The sequence below is a fragment of the Puma concolor genome, chromosome B1 (genome assembly GCF_028749965.1).
Source record: "Puma concolor isolate L17-30 chromosome B1, mPumCon1.1.hap2, whole genome shotgun sequence".
NCBI lineage: Eukaryota > Metazoa > Chordata > Mammalia > Carnivora > Felidae > Puma > Puma concolor.
In genome coordinates this window covers 49,179,440-49,198,764 of record NC_141670.1, presented here as the reverse complement: position 1 = coordinate 49,198,764, position 19,325 = coordinate 49,179,440, and the positions used below count along the sequence as shown (strand labels likewise).

Genomic DNA, 19,325 nt, shown 5'->3' with positions numbered 1-19,325 from the left:
CACATTTCTGTTTAATAAGCCCCTGGTTCTGTGGTAATTTGTTACCGCAGCCCTAGGAAACAAATACAACAGCTATACAAGTTCTGAGTTCTCAACACACCTAAGGGATAGTTTTTAAAAAGTGATCGAAGAACAAAATAATAAAAGTTAGCATAACTTATCACTCTGAGAGCATTCATTCTGATGTGACAAAAGCCTCTGTCTAACAGGGACGCTCGGCAATGCAACTGCCAGATTAAAAATAGAAACGTAAGCATAGGCACCTGACTGCTAATTTGTCGATATAATGAATGTAGGCATCCAGATAAATACAGAGAGGCTCAGAACTCTGCGTGCTTGCCTGGCGCTCGCCTCTGCAGGCGTCTGTGGGTGGGTGGGCTGGCCTGGTAAGCAAGTGCAGGAAATGGGGAGGGGATGCAGAAAGGAGGAGGTCCTTGTTCATGTGCCTTTTTTTATATCACTGTGAGAGTCTCTGTGGTAATGTTTTGTGGTCTCCTGGCTGAACCCTTTCCTCTCAGGTTTTCAGGGACTGTCCTTAAGTATGGTGCACTAGCCTTCCGTGGCTTTGTGTATTCTCCTTAGGGCAACCTTTCTTTTAGAAACAGCAACTTTCTGGGACAAGGATTTCCTCTTGCACTTCGACCTTGTGGTCTCACCCCCAGGGACATCTGAAGGAGGGCAGCGGGGCTTGCTCTGGGAACAAAGAACCTGAGACCATGAACTTTGGGGCTGGAGACACCTCCTCTGACCACATGGGGTTGCTGACCCTGTGCTGTAGTCCATTCAGGTTGATGTAACCGAGTACCGCAGACTGCAAATATTTATATCTCATGGTTCGAGATGCTGGTAGTCCAAGATCAAGGTGCCAGCAGATTCGGTTTTTGGTGAGAGCTCCCTCTCTGGTTCACAGGTGGCTGGTTTCTCTCTGGGTCCTCACATGGCAGACAGAGCTCTGGTGTCTCTCCCTCTTCTTGACAGGACACTAATCTCATCATGGGGGTCCCACCCTCATGATTTCATCTAGTCCTAATCACCTCCCCAAGGCCTTACCTCCTAATATCATCACACTGGGGGTTAGGGCTTCAACACATGAATTTTTGGGGTTGTGGGGGACACAAATGTTCAGTCCATAGTACCCAGTGTCTGGTTAAGTGACAGGTTTAAACTTGAAACTAACATGTGTAGGGCAGGGACACTGGGTCTCAATATCTGAAATGTATCCTTCTGGGAATATTCTTGAATGTATTGTATATACAATGACCACTGGATTTATAGGTGAGGTCAGTGAGTACAGAGCAGGTTACACTGGGGCCAGATTCTGCCTTGCTCACACACCAGGCAAGACGTGCTGCAGGCCAACCCTGCAGCCTAGAAGTCTTGCTGTGAGGGATGGGATGCAGCTAGACCAGGCAGAAGGGCAAATGCTGGCTTAGTCTCTGTTCTCCCCAGGGATGTAAATGTGGATTATTAGTAGAATGATGTTTCAGGACAAAACAAGGATAAATCTTGAACGTGGCTTTTCAGCATGACAGAGGCTGGCCAAGGGAGAGGATTTTAGAGGTGTGGGCCCCCCCAGCACTCTTGTGACCACACCATATTGCAGATAAGTACTTAATTTTCTGCTTGAGGCCCTCCTGTATGAGACACAGAAGTCCCATGATGAGCAGAAAAGCCTACGCAGAGAGCGGGTCAGCCGACATCAGGCAGAGAGAGAAAACACCATGAGCCAGCAAGTCAGTATGCCCGGCAAAAACAAGAGTGAATATGACGCTTACAAGTAGTGACATATAATTTATCCTCCAAATCATGATGTTCTTGAGATTGGCAGGGGTACTGTTAATGATCATCTTTAGATAGTGTGTGTAAACCAGGACTATCTGACATGAATCAGGATGTAAGGTCAATCTACGCAGAAGAAGATGGGGTGGGGGGAGGAGAAAGGGGAAGGGAGGGAGAGAACAAGAGACGGAGAGAGAGAGAGGAGAGGAGAGGAAGGGAGAATGGGAATAAAAGAGAAGCTAGTAAGAGTCAAAGAGAGACGCCCTGTGTGGGCACGCCTGGGTGGCACTCTGCTAGTTGTTTACAAAGTGTTATCTTAACCTCTTTCCCAGACAAGCAAATTAGCATGTTAGAGAAATATATAATGATATAAGCCTCCACTTGCAACAGAGAGTCAGAGCTTCCAAACAAAAAGAATTTCTCACGAATACCAAACAGAAGGGAAACCAAAACTCAAGAAGAGCAAAATACATTTCTCATTTGGCACTCACTCCCTTCCCTTCAACACCTGTCTGCTTTCTGCTGGATCCTAGGCTCAAGGGCCAGCACTTATTTACATAGCTTTTAACAGCCCAGAGAAAACATCAGGAGGCTATTGCATTCACATAGAAAGATGTTGAGAACAAGAAGGAAAACATGAAATCAGCAAGAGCACATGGTGGTAACTGTTTTGGAAATGTGCTACCACATGGACCATGCCAGGGTGATGCTCTGTTGTTTCTACTGGATCAGACACAGCTATGTGGGGGTGTCAGTGTTTCAGATGTGTTCTTATGGAAGGACAAGTGCTTGGCTAACTGAGCATGGGGAGGATGGTGAAAGAAGACAGGAGCTGGAAGTAGAAAAACCCATCCAAGCACAAAGCCCCACTAGGGAAGGAGAGTGCAGGAAGAAGTCGGGAGCAGAGGGTGGGGGGGCACTCCCCAAGAGTCTCAGGCAGGAAAGCTGGGTCTGGATCTGTATGCAACTGTACACAGTGTCCACAAACGGGTTCTGAAGAGCAGAGCTGTTCCTTGATGTTTAGACCAAATTCTTTTGTATTTTAAAACGCTCTCACAGACCCTCTTTCTTCCTATCAGAGCACTTGCCTCCATTTGTCAAGGTTCATTGACTAGTGTGAGTCAATGTCAGGCTCACCCTTGGCCTAGAAGCCCCATGAAAGCAGGGGGTGCATCTGTTTTGCAGTATGATGATACTCCCAGGGCGTAACTAGCATGGTGCCAGGTGCATGGGGTATTCCACAAATATTTGTGGAATGAACCAAGACATTATTTAAGACTCTTTCATTAATGATCTCGCCCATAGCCATGTCTCCAACCACCACCCAGAGGCTGACAACACTCAACTGTTCATCTTCAGCCCCATTCTCTCCTCCAGAATTGTGAATCAAAAAGTCTGCTCCACATTCTCATGTGAAAATGTTAGAGCATCTCAACTGCACTTGACAGGTCCCAAACTGAACTTGTGAGCTGCTTCCTCTCCAACCAGTTTTTCCTCAAATGTTTTTTATCTTAGGGAGTGGGACCCTCTTCACCTGAACCAGGGCTGCCACCTTCATCTTCTTCATTCCTGCATCTCCTGTCCATCCGCAAAACCTTTCATTCGTATCTCCTAAATTCTCTAGATAGTAATAATTTATCTCCATAGATCATGATGGTTAACAGTGCAGGCTGAGGAGATGTGGTGACTGGGTTTGAAAACAGGCTCCACTACTTGCTAGCAATTTGCTTAACTACTCGGCACCTTGTTTCCTTATATACAAAATGGAGATAATAATAGTATGTGCTTCATAGAGTTCCTTTGAGATAAGTTCCTTTGAGTAAGATAATACATATGATGTCCTTTCAAAAGTGTTAGCTGCTATCATCACCACCACAATTATAATCATCACCACCATCATCACCATCATCATCACTATCATCATCACCACCATCACCTCAATGTCATCACCGCAACCATCACCACCACCATCACCACCACCACCATTACCATCAACATATCGTCACCATGACTGTCATCATTGTTACCTTAATGGCTATACTCCTAATCTAAGTTATCATCATCTCTCCTATGGGTCACTTCAATAGCCACCTAACATCTCCCCACAACCATTCTTGCCTTCTTCCAACATATTTTCCACTATGTAACTCAAGTGATCTTTTAAAAATGCAATCTCATGCCATTCATATGTTTAAACTACTAAATCAGTGGCTTCACACAAAAGATGAGATGAAACCAAAAAATTTTAGCATAGTTTAAATAGCCAACCTTGGACATCTCTTAGCCTCAAACCTGCCATATACCTTCCCGCTTCAGGACCTTCCAGGTCCTGTCTACCTGAATCAGAGATGGCGTTCTTGACACCTCCCTCTTCTTCATTCTTGCGTGTCCTATCCTCTGCTGATATATCTGTGCTGGAAATACGCTGTTCCCTCTGCCGATAACACTGTTCCTCTTGCCTTCTCCTCTTTCCTTCCCTCCACGGTCAAAACCCCTCTGAAATATTGGTTATACTCACTGTCTCCACTCTCCCATTAACTTCACAATGGCTTCTGCCTCCATCTTTCCACTGAAATTGCCCAGCAAAAGAACATGGCCACTGTTACTGAAGCCAACGAACTTATTTTTAGCCTTATCTGACTTGACCTTTCTGAGTGTCTGAGATTGCTAACCACTCTTTCCTCAAAGTTTCCTCCACCTTTGTATCCCCTGCCTAATCTCTTGGTTCTCTTCATCTTTCTTTGGATAATTCTTCTTTTTCCTTAATCTAACCTTTTTTCTCTATCAGCCTCTTAGAAGTTGCTTTCCCAGGGTTTCCTGATTATAACTCTTCCTCATTTGCTCTACTCACTCTCTGTGGGTGATCCCATCCATTCACATCATACCCATTGCATTATGACTCCAAAATCCTTCTCTCTGGGTCCTTCCTCCCTCCCCAGCTCCAGGCCCATGTTCCTCCATGGGGGCGTTTCATAAACACTTCAAACACAACACATATAAAGCTGAAATCTCAGAACATAACCTTCCTGTCTCTGTTGGTATCTCAATGAAGGGCTCTGACACCTATTCAGTTAACCAAGCAAATGCATGAGTCATTCTTGTCTCCTTCCTTTCTCTCCCTCCCTACATCCAGTTAATCATCAAATTCTCTTAACTCTGCCTCCTTAGATGTACTCAGATGTGTTGACTTGTCTTTGCTCCAATGCCACTCCCTTAGTTCAGGCCCTCATCATTTCCCACTTGCACTATGGCCACAGCTCCCTAATCCATGTCCCCAGCCTTTCCTCTCTCCTGCCCTTTTTGTGCTGCTATCAGAGTTGAGGGAAAACATATCCCCAAATTATTTTCCAGAGAATTAGTGGCCCACCTTTTAAAGGAAGGGTTTCTTAGGCAAATAAGAAATGACTTAGTTAAGAAAACATCTCCTCTGTGGCCCTTTTTTAGTGATTTACCACACATATCAGCATATTTAAGGTTCTTGGAAGTCCTGTCACAAAGAATCTATTTGGAATTGTTTAACCAAGCATTTCCCAGACTTCTTTGACCATAAAATCCCTTCTCCTGGACATACTTCTTAACATCTTGCAGGATATTATATACTGTTCGAAAACACCAATCTGGCCATCTTACTTCTCTCTTTGAAAATAGGACAGAGAAGTGGATAAACATTAAAAGAAGACAATTTGAACTTTATTCTATGAGCAATTAAAAATCCTTGGACTTCTGAGTGGGGGAAATGACCTAATATTCACTTAATCAGTAGCTTCCAATGATCGAGCTCCTACTGTCTGATAGGTTTTTCTCATCTACCATTTCGGTTCTTACAAAACTAAGGTGGGCATAATCCCCAAGTGAGGAGACTGAAGTCAGGTTGGTTAAGTATTGGGCCTAAGGTCATATAACCTATAAAGGAGGAGTCGTCTCTGGCTCAGGGTCTAGTTGGCTTAAAATAAATTTTTTTTTAATGTTTTATTTATTTTTGAGACAGAGAGAGACAGAGCATGAGCAGGGGAGGGACAGAGAGAGACGGAGACACAGAATCCAAAGCAAGCTCCAGGCTCTGAGGCATCAGCACAGAGCTCAACGTGGGGCTCGAACTCACAAACCACAAGATCATGACCTGAGCCAAAGTCGGATGCTCAACCGACTGAGCCACCCAGGCGCCCCAAATTGGCTTTAAAGCCATGGCTGTTTGCAATAAGCAGGTGCCATTTTACCTGCAGGGCAGATTGGAAATAGGCAAATCTAAGGCTTGGACATAAATTCCTAGAAGGCCATCACTTCTTTCTTTGTTCTTCTTTACCTTTGCTCTCACACCCAGATAATGCCTTGAGTACTAGCCATTCTTCTTAGGCTTGGGTCCCATTTTCTTTTCTATAGTCCCACTATATATATATATATATATATATATATATATATATATATATATTTTTTTTTTTTTTTTTTTTTTTTTCCCCTTATGCACTCAGCACATCATCAGCTCCAGGATAGCTCCTCTCTTGCTTAAAAACTTTGTGTTTCTCCCTAGTGCCTGTCCAAGTCCAAATTTCTCAGCCTGACATTCTAAGCCCTCCCTTAACTGCCATCAACTTTCCTTTCTGATCTTAACTTTGACACTTTTCAAAATATTACACATATTACCCCAACTGAACTACTCACTATTTAGCAGCCTTCCTGCTTTTGTTCTTGCTCTTCCCTACTGTTGGAAAGTACCTATCTTTTGGTGTCCCTTTTCACTATAACTCTGTAGAACAAGTCCTAATCTAGACCAATCAGATGCTCTTAGGTTTTCAGTGTAAAGGGCAAGGAGGTGCCCCACCCCCTCCAAACTCAGAGGGCAGGTTAACTTCTGAAAATTAAACTAGTAAAACCCACAGTGGATGACATCAGCCAACTGCAAAGATAATATACCCAAAGGAAGTCTCAAGAAGCAGGTAGTTAAGGAGATATGAAAACACCTCCCTGGAAGAAGGTACCCAGCGCTTATTCTGAGGACACAACACTACCTACATTTCTGGAACCATAAGATGAGCAAACAAAGCACTTTCAAATCAGTTACAGGGAGCACAGGGAATAACTGAACCGTGATCAACTGTGCTAACTGGCCAAGGCAGTGACTCAATCAATTACATTCTGCTCTGGTGTATTGAAACATAGCTTGTGCTGTAATAGACAGAGGCAGGTAAGGAGAAAAATGTGGAGTGGCTGCTTCCAGCACCAACTAGAAGAGACACTGAGTTTGGGGGATACTGACTTTTGGGACAGGGGAAGGATCGGGGATGAAGGGATTGGAAAGAGTTCATCCAGCTTTCTCAAAGCTGGTTAGTTTTCCCCAAAGTCCTGTGTTTCCTTTGTTCAAATGACAAACCCACCAAGGCACCTTTTGAAAACCAATCTGGCTTTCTTTTGCATCATCAGAAAGGGATACACTGGGCAGTGAAAAGGGATATCCTCAGTGTATCTATCTCATGGGGTTCTTGGGAGGATTCAATGAGATAATGTGTGTTGAGGGATGGATATAGGCTGTACAAAGTAATTGTTCTATAAATGCATGTGTTTAAAATTAGGGTACTGTAGGTCTGCCTTTGACGACAAGTTCTTATACATCTGCTTAAGGTAAACTGGCTTCCTGGCATCTAGGTGCCTGGATGATGGTGGGCACCCACACCTGCAAAAGAGGCTCCATGACCCTGGATGAGAATGAGCCAATTGAAGCCTTGTCTTGGAAAGGGCCTGACAACCATCCACCTGGTCTAGGGCATCTGTAGTTCATTATCATCCTCCAACCTCCTTTCTCTAAGCGCTAAGCATATGTCTTACACCATTTTTGTTCAATTTTCAATGTCATCACTTGCATGTATCTCTAACCCCAATTCTGTCAGAGTGTATACTCCTTGAGGATGGAGGCTCTTATGTCCCTTGCAGGGCTTCAAATGTGACAAATATTCAATAAGTTGAAATGAGATGAATTAAAGATAAGGCAAATGATCTTGGGTTCAAATGAAGACTATAAAATCTGTCCCCCCAGTGAACTTGGTTGCAGACCCCCAGGGAGGGGAGCTGGTGTTACAGGCTGAGAGTGTCTCTCCTGGTGTCCCCATCCCAGAGAGTGGACACAGGAGAGCCTGCTAGGCTGAAGGAGGGCTGTTCAGCTGCCCCAGAAGGGGACAGACAGACCAGAGGCAGACGATTGGATAGAGCCCGCCACACTTACCTGGATCTCTGTCTGCACAGTGCATTTAACCAACTTGAAGTTCTTCCCGGTGTTGAAGCTGTTACTATAGAAGCACACCTTGAGGATCCGCACGTCTTCCTTTTCCACATCTACTGGCACCACCACCATGGGCTCTGGGGGGCCTTCAGGCCGACGTAACGTGCCCACCTTCACTCGGCTCAGGGGCTCGGACACCCCAGACATTCTCTCAAGCGGCAGCTAGGACCGGCACATCTCAGTCCTGTGGAGACAGCAGAGGGACAGCCCCGAAATGAGTCCGAGTAGGCCCCCATGCCTCATGCCCCAGGGACGGCACCCACCAAGCTCCAGGACCCAGCAAACCACACTTGCTCCTATTCTCAAAAACTCCCCTTAAAGGCATCCAGCTTTATTGACTGGGGGAAGCTGAAACACAAAGGAGCAGTTTGCATCAACATCCGGGTATAAAACCCCGGGACCTTGAGTTCCCGGGCTGAGAGCATTCTCTTCTAGAAGCCCCTCTCTCCATCACATTTCTCCTCCCACACTGACTCCAGGCAAGAGGCCCACATTTTGCAAGCGCAGCTGCGGGAGGAGGCGGCCACAGCATGGTTCCAAGGCACAGCTGAGCAGAAAAAGCAAAGAGCGAGACAGTAGAAAATAGCAGGAGAGAAACAGGGACAAGAGAAGAAGCAGAATCGGAGAATGGGTGGCCCGGAGGGAGCCTCAATGGAGAAGGCAGGAAAGGACCCAGGTGGGGGGCCCGTCCATGAGCTGATGGCATTGTCTGCCCCCACCCGCAGCTGCCAACCCGAACTTCCTGGTCAGGAGGCCTCAGTCCCACAGGAACTCATCATACAGCACATGGTTCATTGCACACAGGAGAATTCAAGAGGAATAGCACTCCCACAGTTCAATGTGGGAGGTCCTCTGCCAGGTGGGAGAGGACTGGGCTGGGACCCTAGAAGATCCAGCCCAGTTTGGATGACAGTTTGGTCAACACTTCCATAGACTGTGAGAATCCTAGGAATCTTGAGCTCTCTCTGAGTCCCTGCAAAATAGCTCCTGTCCTCTTGATCCAACACAACCCTATAGGGTTTACTTCTCATTGCTCTAAAGCAGGAACACCCCAAGGAAACAATGCAAGTTTTATCTGCAGGCTGGTGGTGTCAACCTTGGCTCCGCATTAGGATCCCCTAGGAAGCTTTTTAAGAAAGCCTAAATCCGGCTCTGTGCCCAGAGATGGCCACTGAGTTGGCTTGTGGGGAGATCTGGCATTTTTAAGTTTCCAAGGATTTTTCTAACATTTAGCCTGGGCCGGGAGCCACCTTTCTCGACTAACCTTAGCTCTCATTCTGAACTAATTCTTACAGAAAAATTATCTCCCCTCTAACAAGACACTGTAATTCTAGGGGGACGTTTTTAGACCAGCAGTTGGGGGCAAAAGAATGGAACTGGCGATGTGAAAACACAAATGTGGAGGCAAGATTTTAGAAGCGGAACCAAAGTCATGGTAATCCATTCACACAGTGCTGGACACTAGCAGGGAAGATGTTGACAGTCATTGGCTTTAAGGACTTGTCCCTTTAGGCAGTGTGTATCATGAGGGCACGAAGGAGATGCTGTGAGGACGAGGGAAAAGCAGGGCATGTCCCTTCCATCAGGGGTGGCCAGACAATGGGCAGAACACCAGTCTCAGTCCTCAAGGGCAGCCAGAATTTGAGACAAGACAGAAGGAGAAAAGAATATCCAGTCTCCTTTATTTTAGAGGCTAGTATGTATATTCTAGAAGTATCCATGCCATTTTCCTTTTTTTAAATGTTTATTTATTTATAATTTTGAGAGAGAGGGAGAGAGAATGAGAGTGGAGGGGGAGCAGAGAGCCAGGGGATGGAGGATATGAAGCTGTGGGACAGAGCGCGGGGCTCAAACTCATGAACCATGAGATCATGACCTGAACTGAAGTCAGATGCTTTACCGACTGAGCCACCCAGGTGTCCCTCTGCTATTTTTCAATAAATATCCACTGAACATGTCCTGTGTGCAAATACTCTGGTATGTGCTGTGCATGAACCTCCATTTCCCCCATACTCTCAACAAGGTGTCCATAGGAAATAGCTTGAGAGGCAACCCTGGGAAGCCCTTTGAGGGAATGGGAAATGCATGGTAGGGAAGGGAAGACAGCCAAAGGAGGGTTGTCAATGGAGTTGTCACTAAGGCAGCTGCAGTGCAGTCCTGCTGGGGACTCTGGGAGCTGGGACATGCTGTAGACGTGCCGTGGACCTGCTCCACCAATGGAGGGGCAGGGAGGAGGATTGGGGGTATTTATACACCTTTTCTTTTTTTTTTTTAATATATGAAATTTATTGTCAGATTGGTTTCCATACAACACCCAGTGCTCATCCCAAAAGATGCCCTCTTCAATACTCATCATCCACCCTCCTCTCCCTCCCATCCCCCATCAACCCTCAGTTTGTTCTCAGTTTTTTTTTTTTTTAATTTTTTTTTTTTCAACATTTATTTATTTTTGGGACAGAGAGAGACAGAGCATGAACGGGGGAGGGGCAGAGAGAGAGGGAGACACAGAATCGGAAACAGGCTCCAGGCTCTGAGCCATCAGCCCAGAGCCTGACGCGGGGCTCGAACTCATGGACCGCGAGATCGTGACCTGGCTGAAGTCGGACGCTTAACCGACTGCGCCACCCAGGCGCACCTGTTCTCAGTTTTTAAGAGTCTCTTATGGTTTGGTTCTCTCCCACTCTAACCTCTTTTTTTTTTTTTTTATACACCTTTTCTTACAGACGTCATTCCTAGCATTGCCAGCCAGTTCTACACAAGGGCAGAGCAGACCCGGGAGCCAGAGAAAGTCGCAGGCAAAAAGATGCAAATGTTGGTAGGCAGAAGTAAGCAGGAGAATATTGGAATGTCAAGGCCCAAGGGGCTATTAGATGGGACAATGACAGATCTGCTACAGGATATGAAGAGGAGGGAAGGTGTGCCCCTAAAGAGCATACACTCTAGTCATGGAGACACACACACACACAGCAGTAGGCATACACATAACAGGTCCCAGATTCAGGAAATGCTGTGTCTATTTAGCCAGGGGCCCCATGACCACTGGGTATCTATTCGTATAGACTAGTGTTCAGGTAGGGGCTTCATGATGCAGTTTTGTAAAACAGGTGTTGGGGTAAGAAGGAAATGGAGTGGCACACGGTGTCCATCCCCGTGGACTGGATGGAAGTCAAAGGGCCTGTATTCCAGAAGCCATTTGGAAACCAGGGGCACAATCAGTGCTGTCATGTTGCCTAGTGGGGACATGGATTCTGAGCTGGGGAGAAGGGCTACGCCCACATCTATAGGTCACAACGCCTGGCTTCCGGGCGTCCACGATGAAGGGGGTGGGCTGCCTTTCAGGAGATACCCCCTGGCCCACACAGCACTCTCATCCAAAGGGTGCTGGTGCCAGTGAGCACACAGGGGATGCCCCAGGGACTCCCTGCAACATGGGGGAAGAATTGGAGACAGAATAGCCAAGTAGAAATAGCATGTCAGTAAAATGCAAAAGATCTGGTGCAACCTGGGCACCCCCATTTTCACATATTCTGTGAGCCATTGGCTGAAGTTAAGAGTGAAGCAGAGGAGCCCTTTCTGACAGGCAGAAGAAGGCGCAGAGATAGAGCAGGTGAGTTAGAAATCTTTGCATGGGACAGAGGCCAGGGCAAGTCTGGCGGTGGGTGGTGGGGGGGAGGTGCTTGGTGAGGAAGGGATTAGACCGCCATGGCTCAGGTCATGGTCTCCTTGGTTGTGAGCTCGAGCCTCGCCTCGGGCTCTGTGTGACAGCTCAGAGTCTGGAGCCTGCTCCGCATTGTGTTTCCGGCTCCCTCTGCCCCTCCCCCGCTTGTGCTCTCTCTATTTCTCAAAACTAATAAATAAACATAAAAAAAAAATCAAACGTATGCAGCTGCCATCAGTCAATGAAATGTGGTGCTTTTAAATTGGAGCAGCCAAGAGGCTGGAAGCATGTGATCAGGACACGGAGCAAAAGGAACCTCTTGTTCATTGTTGGTGCAAACTTTGGAAGACAGTTGGATGGTTTCTTACAAAACTAAACATATTCTTACCATACGATCCAGCAATAGTGCTCCTTAGTATTTACCCAAAGGAGTTGAAAACTTATGTCCACACAAAAACCTACACATGGATGTTTATAGCAGCTTTATTCATAACACCAAAACTCAGAAGCAACCAAGATGGCCTTCAGTAGGTGAATGGGTAAATAATCTGTGGTACATCCAGACGATGGGATATTATTCAGTGCTAAAAAGATAGGCTCTATCAAGCCACAAGGAGACGGGGAGGAAACTTAAATGCATCTAACTGAAAGAAGCCCATCTGAAAAGGGTACACACTGTTTGATTTCCACTATATGCCATTCTGCAAAAGGCAAAACTACAGAGACAGTAGAAAGATCAGTGGCCGCCAGGGGCTGGGGGAAAGAAGAGATGTACAGGCGGAATACAGAGGACTTTAAGGCACTGCAGATACTCTGTGTGATATTATAATGATGTGTATCTACCATTATACATTTGTCCAAACTCATGGAGTGTATAACGTCAAGAGTGAACCCTAACGTAAATTATGGATGCCGGGGGTGGTGGTGATGTGAAGCCTGTCATAGTAAATGTACCACTCTGGTGGGGGGACAGCCATAGTGGGGGAGGCTGTGCATGAGTGTGGGTGGGGGTATATGGGAAATCTCTGCCCCTTCCTCTCAGCTTTGCTGTGAACATAAAACTGTGCCAAAAAAAATAATAATAACAAAGTCTATTCAGAAAAAAGTGGAATGATGAGAAACCACAGCTGGATAGTTGACCCCCATTACCCAGACTGACTGGGCAGCGACCAGCCCGTTCAGGAGCCAGCCTCCACCTCTGCCCTGAGCAAAGAGAAACATTCATAGTCTACATCTGACTGAACACAGCCCACCCAGACTGATGCATTGGCCACCACCAACATGCCTCGAGGACCCTGGTTTCTTATCTTCGTCAGTTTTTCCAGGCCTTTGGTTTAGGAGCCATCATTTCTAGTGGTCAACATGGCTCTTGTTGAAATGCTTCTGTAAAACCATTTCAGTCACTCAGGATCTACTTCTCCCTTCAGCTGGAGCTAAGTCCTGCAGGTCTGCCTTTAATCCTTTGCAGGAGTATCCTCCAGATATTTATTCCAAGAATGTAAGTGCTTTATACTTAAGCATCTCCTTGGAGATGGGCATGGATGAGTACGCCCATTTTACAGATGAGAAAACATAAGAAAGTTTTAAGCCATCTGGTCAAGGATTCCTGCTTGTTGAGTAACAAACTTGGATCCCAGAGCAGATCTGAATTCAAGTACAAAGTTTTTCGCACTTTCCCATCTGCCTTTGAAAAAGGTAGTATCTCTTGATATTACTGACGTTGGCACAAACTCCATGTGAGGAGGAATGTGTCAACTTGGCATTGAATATCCTCAGTCTGTGAAGAATCCTGAGGTCCTCCAGCTTAAGGAGCATCACCTCCCCAAGCTTGGTCTCAGTTGTGAGAGTCTCCAGAGGGGACTCACGTGTTTGGTCAAAAGACGCAGGCCCAGAAAGGTGGTACCACATCTCCACTGACACATGGAAACTTCCTCAAGGGCACCCCAAACTCCCATCTGTCAGCGCTGATCTGCAATGGACTGCCAAGGGATCCCCCCAAAACTCCCTGAAGCAGAGTAACTGAAAGGTGTGATGTAAGGAATCGTCAGCCACCTGCCTTCAGGGTCTTGGAGAACATAGCTCTCAACATCACGTGCGAGTTTCTCTTCTTGTCAGTTCCAGCTCATTTTCTGGCCAGTTTTAAAACCCTGGGCAAGCTCCTTAACCTCTCTTGGCCTCCTTTTCCTCACCTGTAAAATGGGGGTAATGCTCCCTGCTCTGTTTGCCTTATAGAAAGTTTGTGAGGACAAAGTGCAAACATGTAAATGAAAATTCATCATAAGCAATAAAGCTGAGTGCAAATGAAAGGCTTTATCATCATGGTTATCATTTGCCTATTTCCTAAAACCTTGTCTGACTATCTGTAGTCCCCATATCTTGTTCCCCCTTCCAAAGGCTCATGGGGAGAGGTGTGTGTGTGTGTGTGTGTGTGTGTGTGTGTGTGTGTAAATTCAGATTTGCAGCATTGGCCAATTTCCACGGTGTAAATATTCCCACTATGGCTGATTTCAAGCCACCAACATGTGTCACTGAACACAGAGTTGGGAGATATGAGAGTAACCCACTGACTGTAGCTCCTGTTTCTGACAACTGAACTTGTCTATTTCTCCAGCTCTTGCCTGATTACTTGAATTTCTCATCACTAGCTTGTCTCTGTATTTTGATGATCCTTAAATCCTTTGTCTCTCAACCTGTGAGCCAAAAGTGCTGTCCCTTCTTCCAGTCAAGACCTGGCCCCCTCCCCCCAGCCTGGTAATCCCTCCCTGCATCTCATCCCTGCCCCAGCCCCTGTGAGCAGTGTGAGAGGAGAGAAGTTCCTCCGGCACCCGTGGAAACTCTGGACCTGAGCCATCACGGGCTCCAGCGTGCCTCCCAACCCAGATCTGCCCAAATCCAAGTCAAAGAATAACAAACACAAGGAAATGCGCTCAAATTAAAACAGGAAAGGTTTTGATTGGCTAAAAGAATGCCTTGGCCCAAACCTGTAAAGGGTAGTACGGGAACCTGCATAATCTCTGAGTCCCTGAAGTCGTCAGGAAGAAAATTAATGATACTCTTCCTGAATGGCAAGACATTCACCTGCTGAAAGGATGGGGTCCTGAAGCAGGGTTTAAATCCCTTCAGAGCCTCTGGGTTACCACTGTGCCCAGGGCTGTGTTCCTGGCAGGGGAAGCTGACAGGGTCACAGGCATCAGTATCACAGAAAAATACAACGTTGCCCTTGAAGACGTTGGAGCGGAACCATACGTCTTTATTGGACACATACTGTGTGCCAGGAATTTATGTAAGTGATCTCTGATTCTCCAGAAAATTCTGCAGGATAGGTAATGATAGCTTCATACCCCCCAAAAGGGAAACTGAGGCCTAGCGAGAGGACCTTGTCCAGATCACACAGCTGGTAAGCAGCAAACACTTCAGGCCACCATGTTGCCTCACTCTGAAGTCCATTGTGAGTAATGCCCCAGACTTGCATGGCATGGCAGCTCCAAGCACATGAGTTTTTTTTTTTTTAATGTTTATTTAATTTTGAGACAGAGAGAGACAGAGCATGAGTGGCGGAGGGGCAGAGAGAGAGGGAGACACAGAATCAGAAGCAGGGTCCAGACTCTGAGCTGTCAGCACAGAGCCCGACACGGGGCTCAAACTCACAAACTGAGATCATGACATGAGCCGAAGTCGGTCGCTCAACCGACTGAGCCACCCAGGCGCCCCCAAGCACATGAGTTTTAAACCCAGGGTCAAATGAGTCAGATGTGTGTACCTTCTCTCTGACATCATGCCACTGTTCCGACTAACGGTCCCCAATCCATGCTCCCTCAGATCATGGGCAGGACTTCTAATCCTCAAGACTATGCATTTTACCCTCAGGACTCTCAGCATCCACTCTCACGTCTGGTTCTCTGAGAGGTCAAGCTTCAATGTCACCTGCCAAAGACTAGAGGGCTGGCGTCACGTCCTGCCACCACCATGCTTAGGGGGTAGTAGCCAGCTCTGCCACCAACTGGCTCTGAGGCCTGAAGACATCAGTCCAGAGGGGTTGGAGTTCCCAAGCAGGAGCAGGTAGGTGGATGATGGCCTTTGATGCCAGTGCCCATGGCAAAATGGGAAAAATTAGGACCCTCTAGAGAATCCATCATAAAGCCCAATGGATAATTTTTGAAGGGCTGTCTTTTATTCTAACATTACGCCTTTCTACCTTTGTTGGTTTTCCAATGCTCGTTTTTTCATCAAGTGACAAGGATAGTCTTTGGCGAATGACATTGAGCTTGGCTTCTCAGAGAACCAGATGTCAGAACGAATGCTGGGAGTCCTGAGGGTAAAATCCTTCTCTCGAGGATTGCAAGTTCTGCCCGTGATCTGAGGGAGCATGGAGAGAGACCATTGCATGATATCAGGGAGAAGGCACACTCACCTGACTCATCAGATCTAGGCTTAAAACTCATGTCCTTGAGGCTGTCATGCCATTTAAGTCTGGGGCATTATTCACAATGCACTTCAGAGTCGGGCAACATGGTGGCCTTAAGTCTCTGCCATTTACCAGCTGCGTGATCTGGACAAGGTCACCTTGCTAAGCTTCAGTTTCCTCTTTTGTTTTATGAGGCTGACACTACCTATCCTGCAGAATTTTCTGGAGAATCAGAGGTTACCTCTGTAAACTCCCTGGCACATGTATTTTTTAAGTGCCTGTGACTTGGCAGAAGACAGGATCAGAAACCCAATACCAGTCTCTCCTTGTAAAACATTAGCCTGGCCTAGTGAGTCCAGGATCAGCCCCTTCTGTCTCCACTGCTCTGAGGCTGCCTTTTCGCCAACACCCACCTTCCTCCAGCCACCTGCCCACCTGAAGGGATCACCCCTACCTCCCACTCTTTGCACGCACGTAGGGCCATCGACTGTCCTGACAACACCACAGAAGCATGGAAGGAAGCCTCATGGGAGACAGTCACAACATAAGCCCCTTGGATCTAGCAGAAGCCAGAATGTCATGAGACACACGTTTTATTTCCACTCTGTCTCTGAGTCACTTCCTCTTGCTGTTTCCACATCAACGGAATGGGGAACACATGCCTTTCCTCTGCAAAGGCCTGCGGAGAGCAGCCACTTAACTAATTGGCAGTGACCTTGCAGTCTCAGGGAGCCAGGCCTGCATTTCTGGGCAAGTCGGGCCCTGCTGGTGCCACGCAGCACACTCCCCCCCTCCGAGCCTAGGCCCTTTCAGCCCCGGTTCCCGAGGGGCCAGCGCCGTGCCCACTCTGGGACCGCCCAATCAGTTACTTGGTTAATCCCTTCCCCTCAGCTCCAAGCATCCCTCCCCGTCACCTCTCTAAGGAAGGAACCAGAAAGGTTGTGATTATCCCCAGCTATAATTCAATGTAATTCAAAAAGCATTTCTTGAGGCTCTACACATTTGCAGCTCGCCGTCCCCCCCCCCACATCACCCACTCGGGATCATTCTGTTGCCAGCACCTGCCAGCCCAGAGGCCCGCTGATGTGGGGCTGGCTGTCAGCCGGGGGGGGGGAAAACAGAGGGGTGGGTTGTCCCCACCCAAGGGACAACAGAGACTCATGACCCTGTCTCCCTTACTGTTCTTTTCACTAGTTCAAGGACTTTGATCCCTAGAGCTAGGCAGATTCTGCTTACCTCCTGTGTGGCCTCTGGGCTCCACTGCTTTCCCCAACCTTGCTCCTTGTAGGCCAGTTCATGAGTGGCTGTGGCTACTTTTGTCTCTCCTTCCTCCCTTCCCCTTCCCTCCTCCCAATCCTCCCTTCCCCCTCCCCCACCTTTCCTTCCTTCCTCCCTCCCCTCTCCTGGTCTTCCCTTCTGCTCCTCCCCCCATTTCTGCCTTCCTATGTTTTCGGGGCCATGCCAGGCTCCAGAAGAAGGAAGAGGGTCCCTGTCCAGCAGAGATTCATAATCTGGTCAAGAGGAAAGAGATAAACACAAACTAGGCACAGCGTGATATGGGATCTGACAGGGGTCCATGTTTGTCCGCTTGAGGAGCCCAGAAGACCACTTGCCTATGGGGGCCCCAGGATCTCAGGACGATCGGGAAACCGCATTACATAACACAGGGCTGGTGAGGAGGGTGGCGAGGGGTGTTGGGAAATGAGAGGAGATGGTGGCAACGTGCTAAGGAATTTGAACTTTGCCCTGTGGAGAAGCAGATTGTTATTTAAAATATATAATTCTGGGGGCGCCCGGGTGGCTCGGTCGGTTAGGCGTCTGACATCGGCTCAGGTCATGATCTCATGGTTTGTGGGTTTGAGCCTTGCTTGCTGGCTGTGCAGAGCCCGCTTCGGGATCCTCTGCCCTCCTCTCTCTCCCCCTCCCCCCCCCCAAATAAATACACGTTAAAATATGTATATTTATATGATGCTGGTCATAGGACGAAGCACAGGTGTGAGCTGGGAGGCAGCAGGGCAGTCCGGATGAGGCCCCGGTAAGCGTTTCAGAACTGGTAATGCAGCGAAAAGGTGACCTGATTGGTAGCATTTGCCAATTTCCCCGGTGTAAATGCTTCCATGGCTGATTGCCAGTTGCCCATGTGGCTTTGCTGAAAGTGGATTAGGGGAGGAATGGGTGCTGTCAGCTTGTGAGAGCTGGTTCCGGCACACCACTGCCTGGACAGTGGTTCAGACAGATGCGGCGGGGGTGAGGGGTGTGCAGATTTCAGAGTCACATTTCACAGGACTTGCCTCCAGCTGCTTCTGACCCTCGACCCTCGGGGTCTGGCCCTGCAGCCTCACCACCGGCACCCGGAGATAGCAATATACAAGGTGCGCAGAAGCACAGGGTTTTCAGATGTGTGTTTCCCTCCAAGGGGCTTCTGTTACTGTCCAACCTCTTAAAGGGTGTAGCTTTCAAAACCACATTCTTTGTCATCTCTAACCTGAAGCTAAATTCTTCTCCAGCTTCTCCACTTTGAGGAATGATCTCAACTTTTTCCTTTCCTCCCAGCCTTCCACTCCAGCGAATCTCCTTTCCCTGTCTGTGTGCGTTACAGAGTTGGCTGTTGAGCAGGGAAATTTGGCACTGTGACCAATCAATGCTTCAGTTGGGTATTTGACTGGGTTTCCCCCATTTTCTTAAGAGGTTAATGAGGGGGCGCCTGGGTGGCTCGGTCGGTTAAACGTCCGACTTCAGCTCAGGTCATGATCTCGCGGTTTGTGAGTTCGAGCCCCGCATCGGGCTCTGTGCTGATGGCTCAGAGCCTGGAGCCTGTTTCAGATTCTGTGTCTCCCTCTCTCTGACCCTCCCCCGTTCATGCTCTGTCTCTTTCTGTCTCAAAAATAAATAAACGTTAAAAAAAAAGAGAGGTTAATGAGGAGGGCAGATGACAAGCAGGTGAATTCATAATCTGTCAAATGGTTTCTCCACCAACCGAGGATCCAGTGTCTTTATTAACTTGGGGACCGATTGCTATTTTAATTGGCCCTTGTTCACACCTTTTAATTTGGCATTAAGGAGTTTGTGGTTATCAAACAAGAAGCTCCAAGTTAAACACAGGAGTGGGAGAGATTTGGACTTTAATTTCAGGCCACAAAGGACCCCTGAAATCTGCATAGGTTGGTAAGACATGCCAAGTGTAATGAAACACAACTGGTGAAATGGGATAA

The 19,325-nt window shown here is 47.5% G+C and overlaps 1 protein-coding gene across 6 annotated transcripts in view; it reads right to left on the bottom strand.

Annotated features, from left to right (window-relative positions):
- The window catches only part of PTK2B (protein tyrosine kinase 2 beta), a 125,881-nt gene that overhangs the window by 53,235 nt on the left and 53,321 nt on the right, over positions 1-19,325 (bottom strand). For 4 of the 6 annotated variants that reach the window (XM_086703745.1, XM_086703747.1, XM_086703743.1 and 1 more), the window contains exon 2: positions 7,994-8,234. In XM_086703745.1, the coding sequence (XP_086559871.1) occupies positions 7,994-8,197 (204 nt within the window). In that variant the 5' untranslated portion in view covers positions 8,198-8,234. Of the gene's footprint in view, positions 1-7,993; positions 8,235-19,325 lie in introns of those variants that run through there. The other 2 variants (XM_086703746.1, XM_086703748.1) reach the window with 2 other exon arrangements.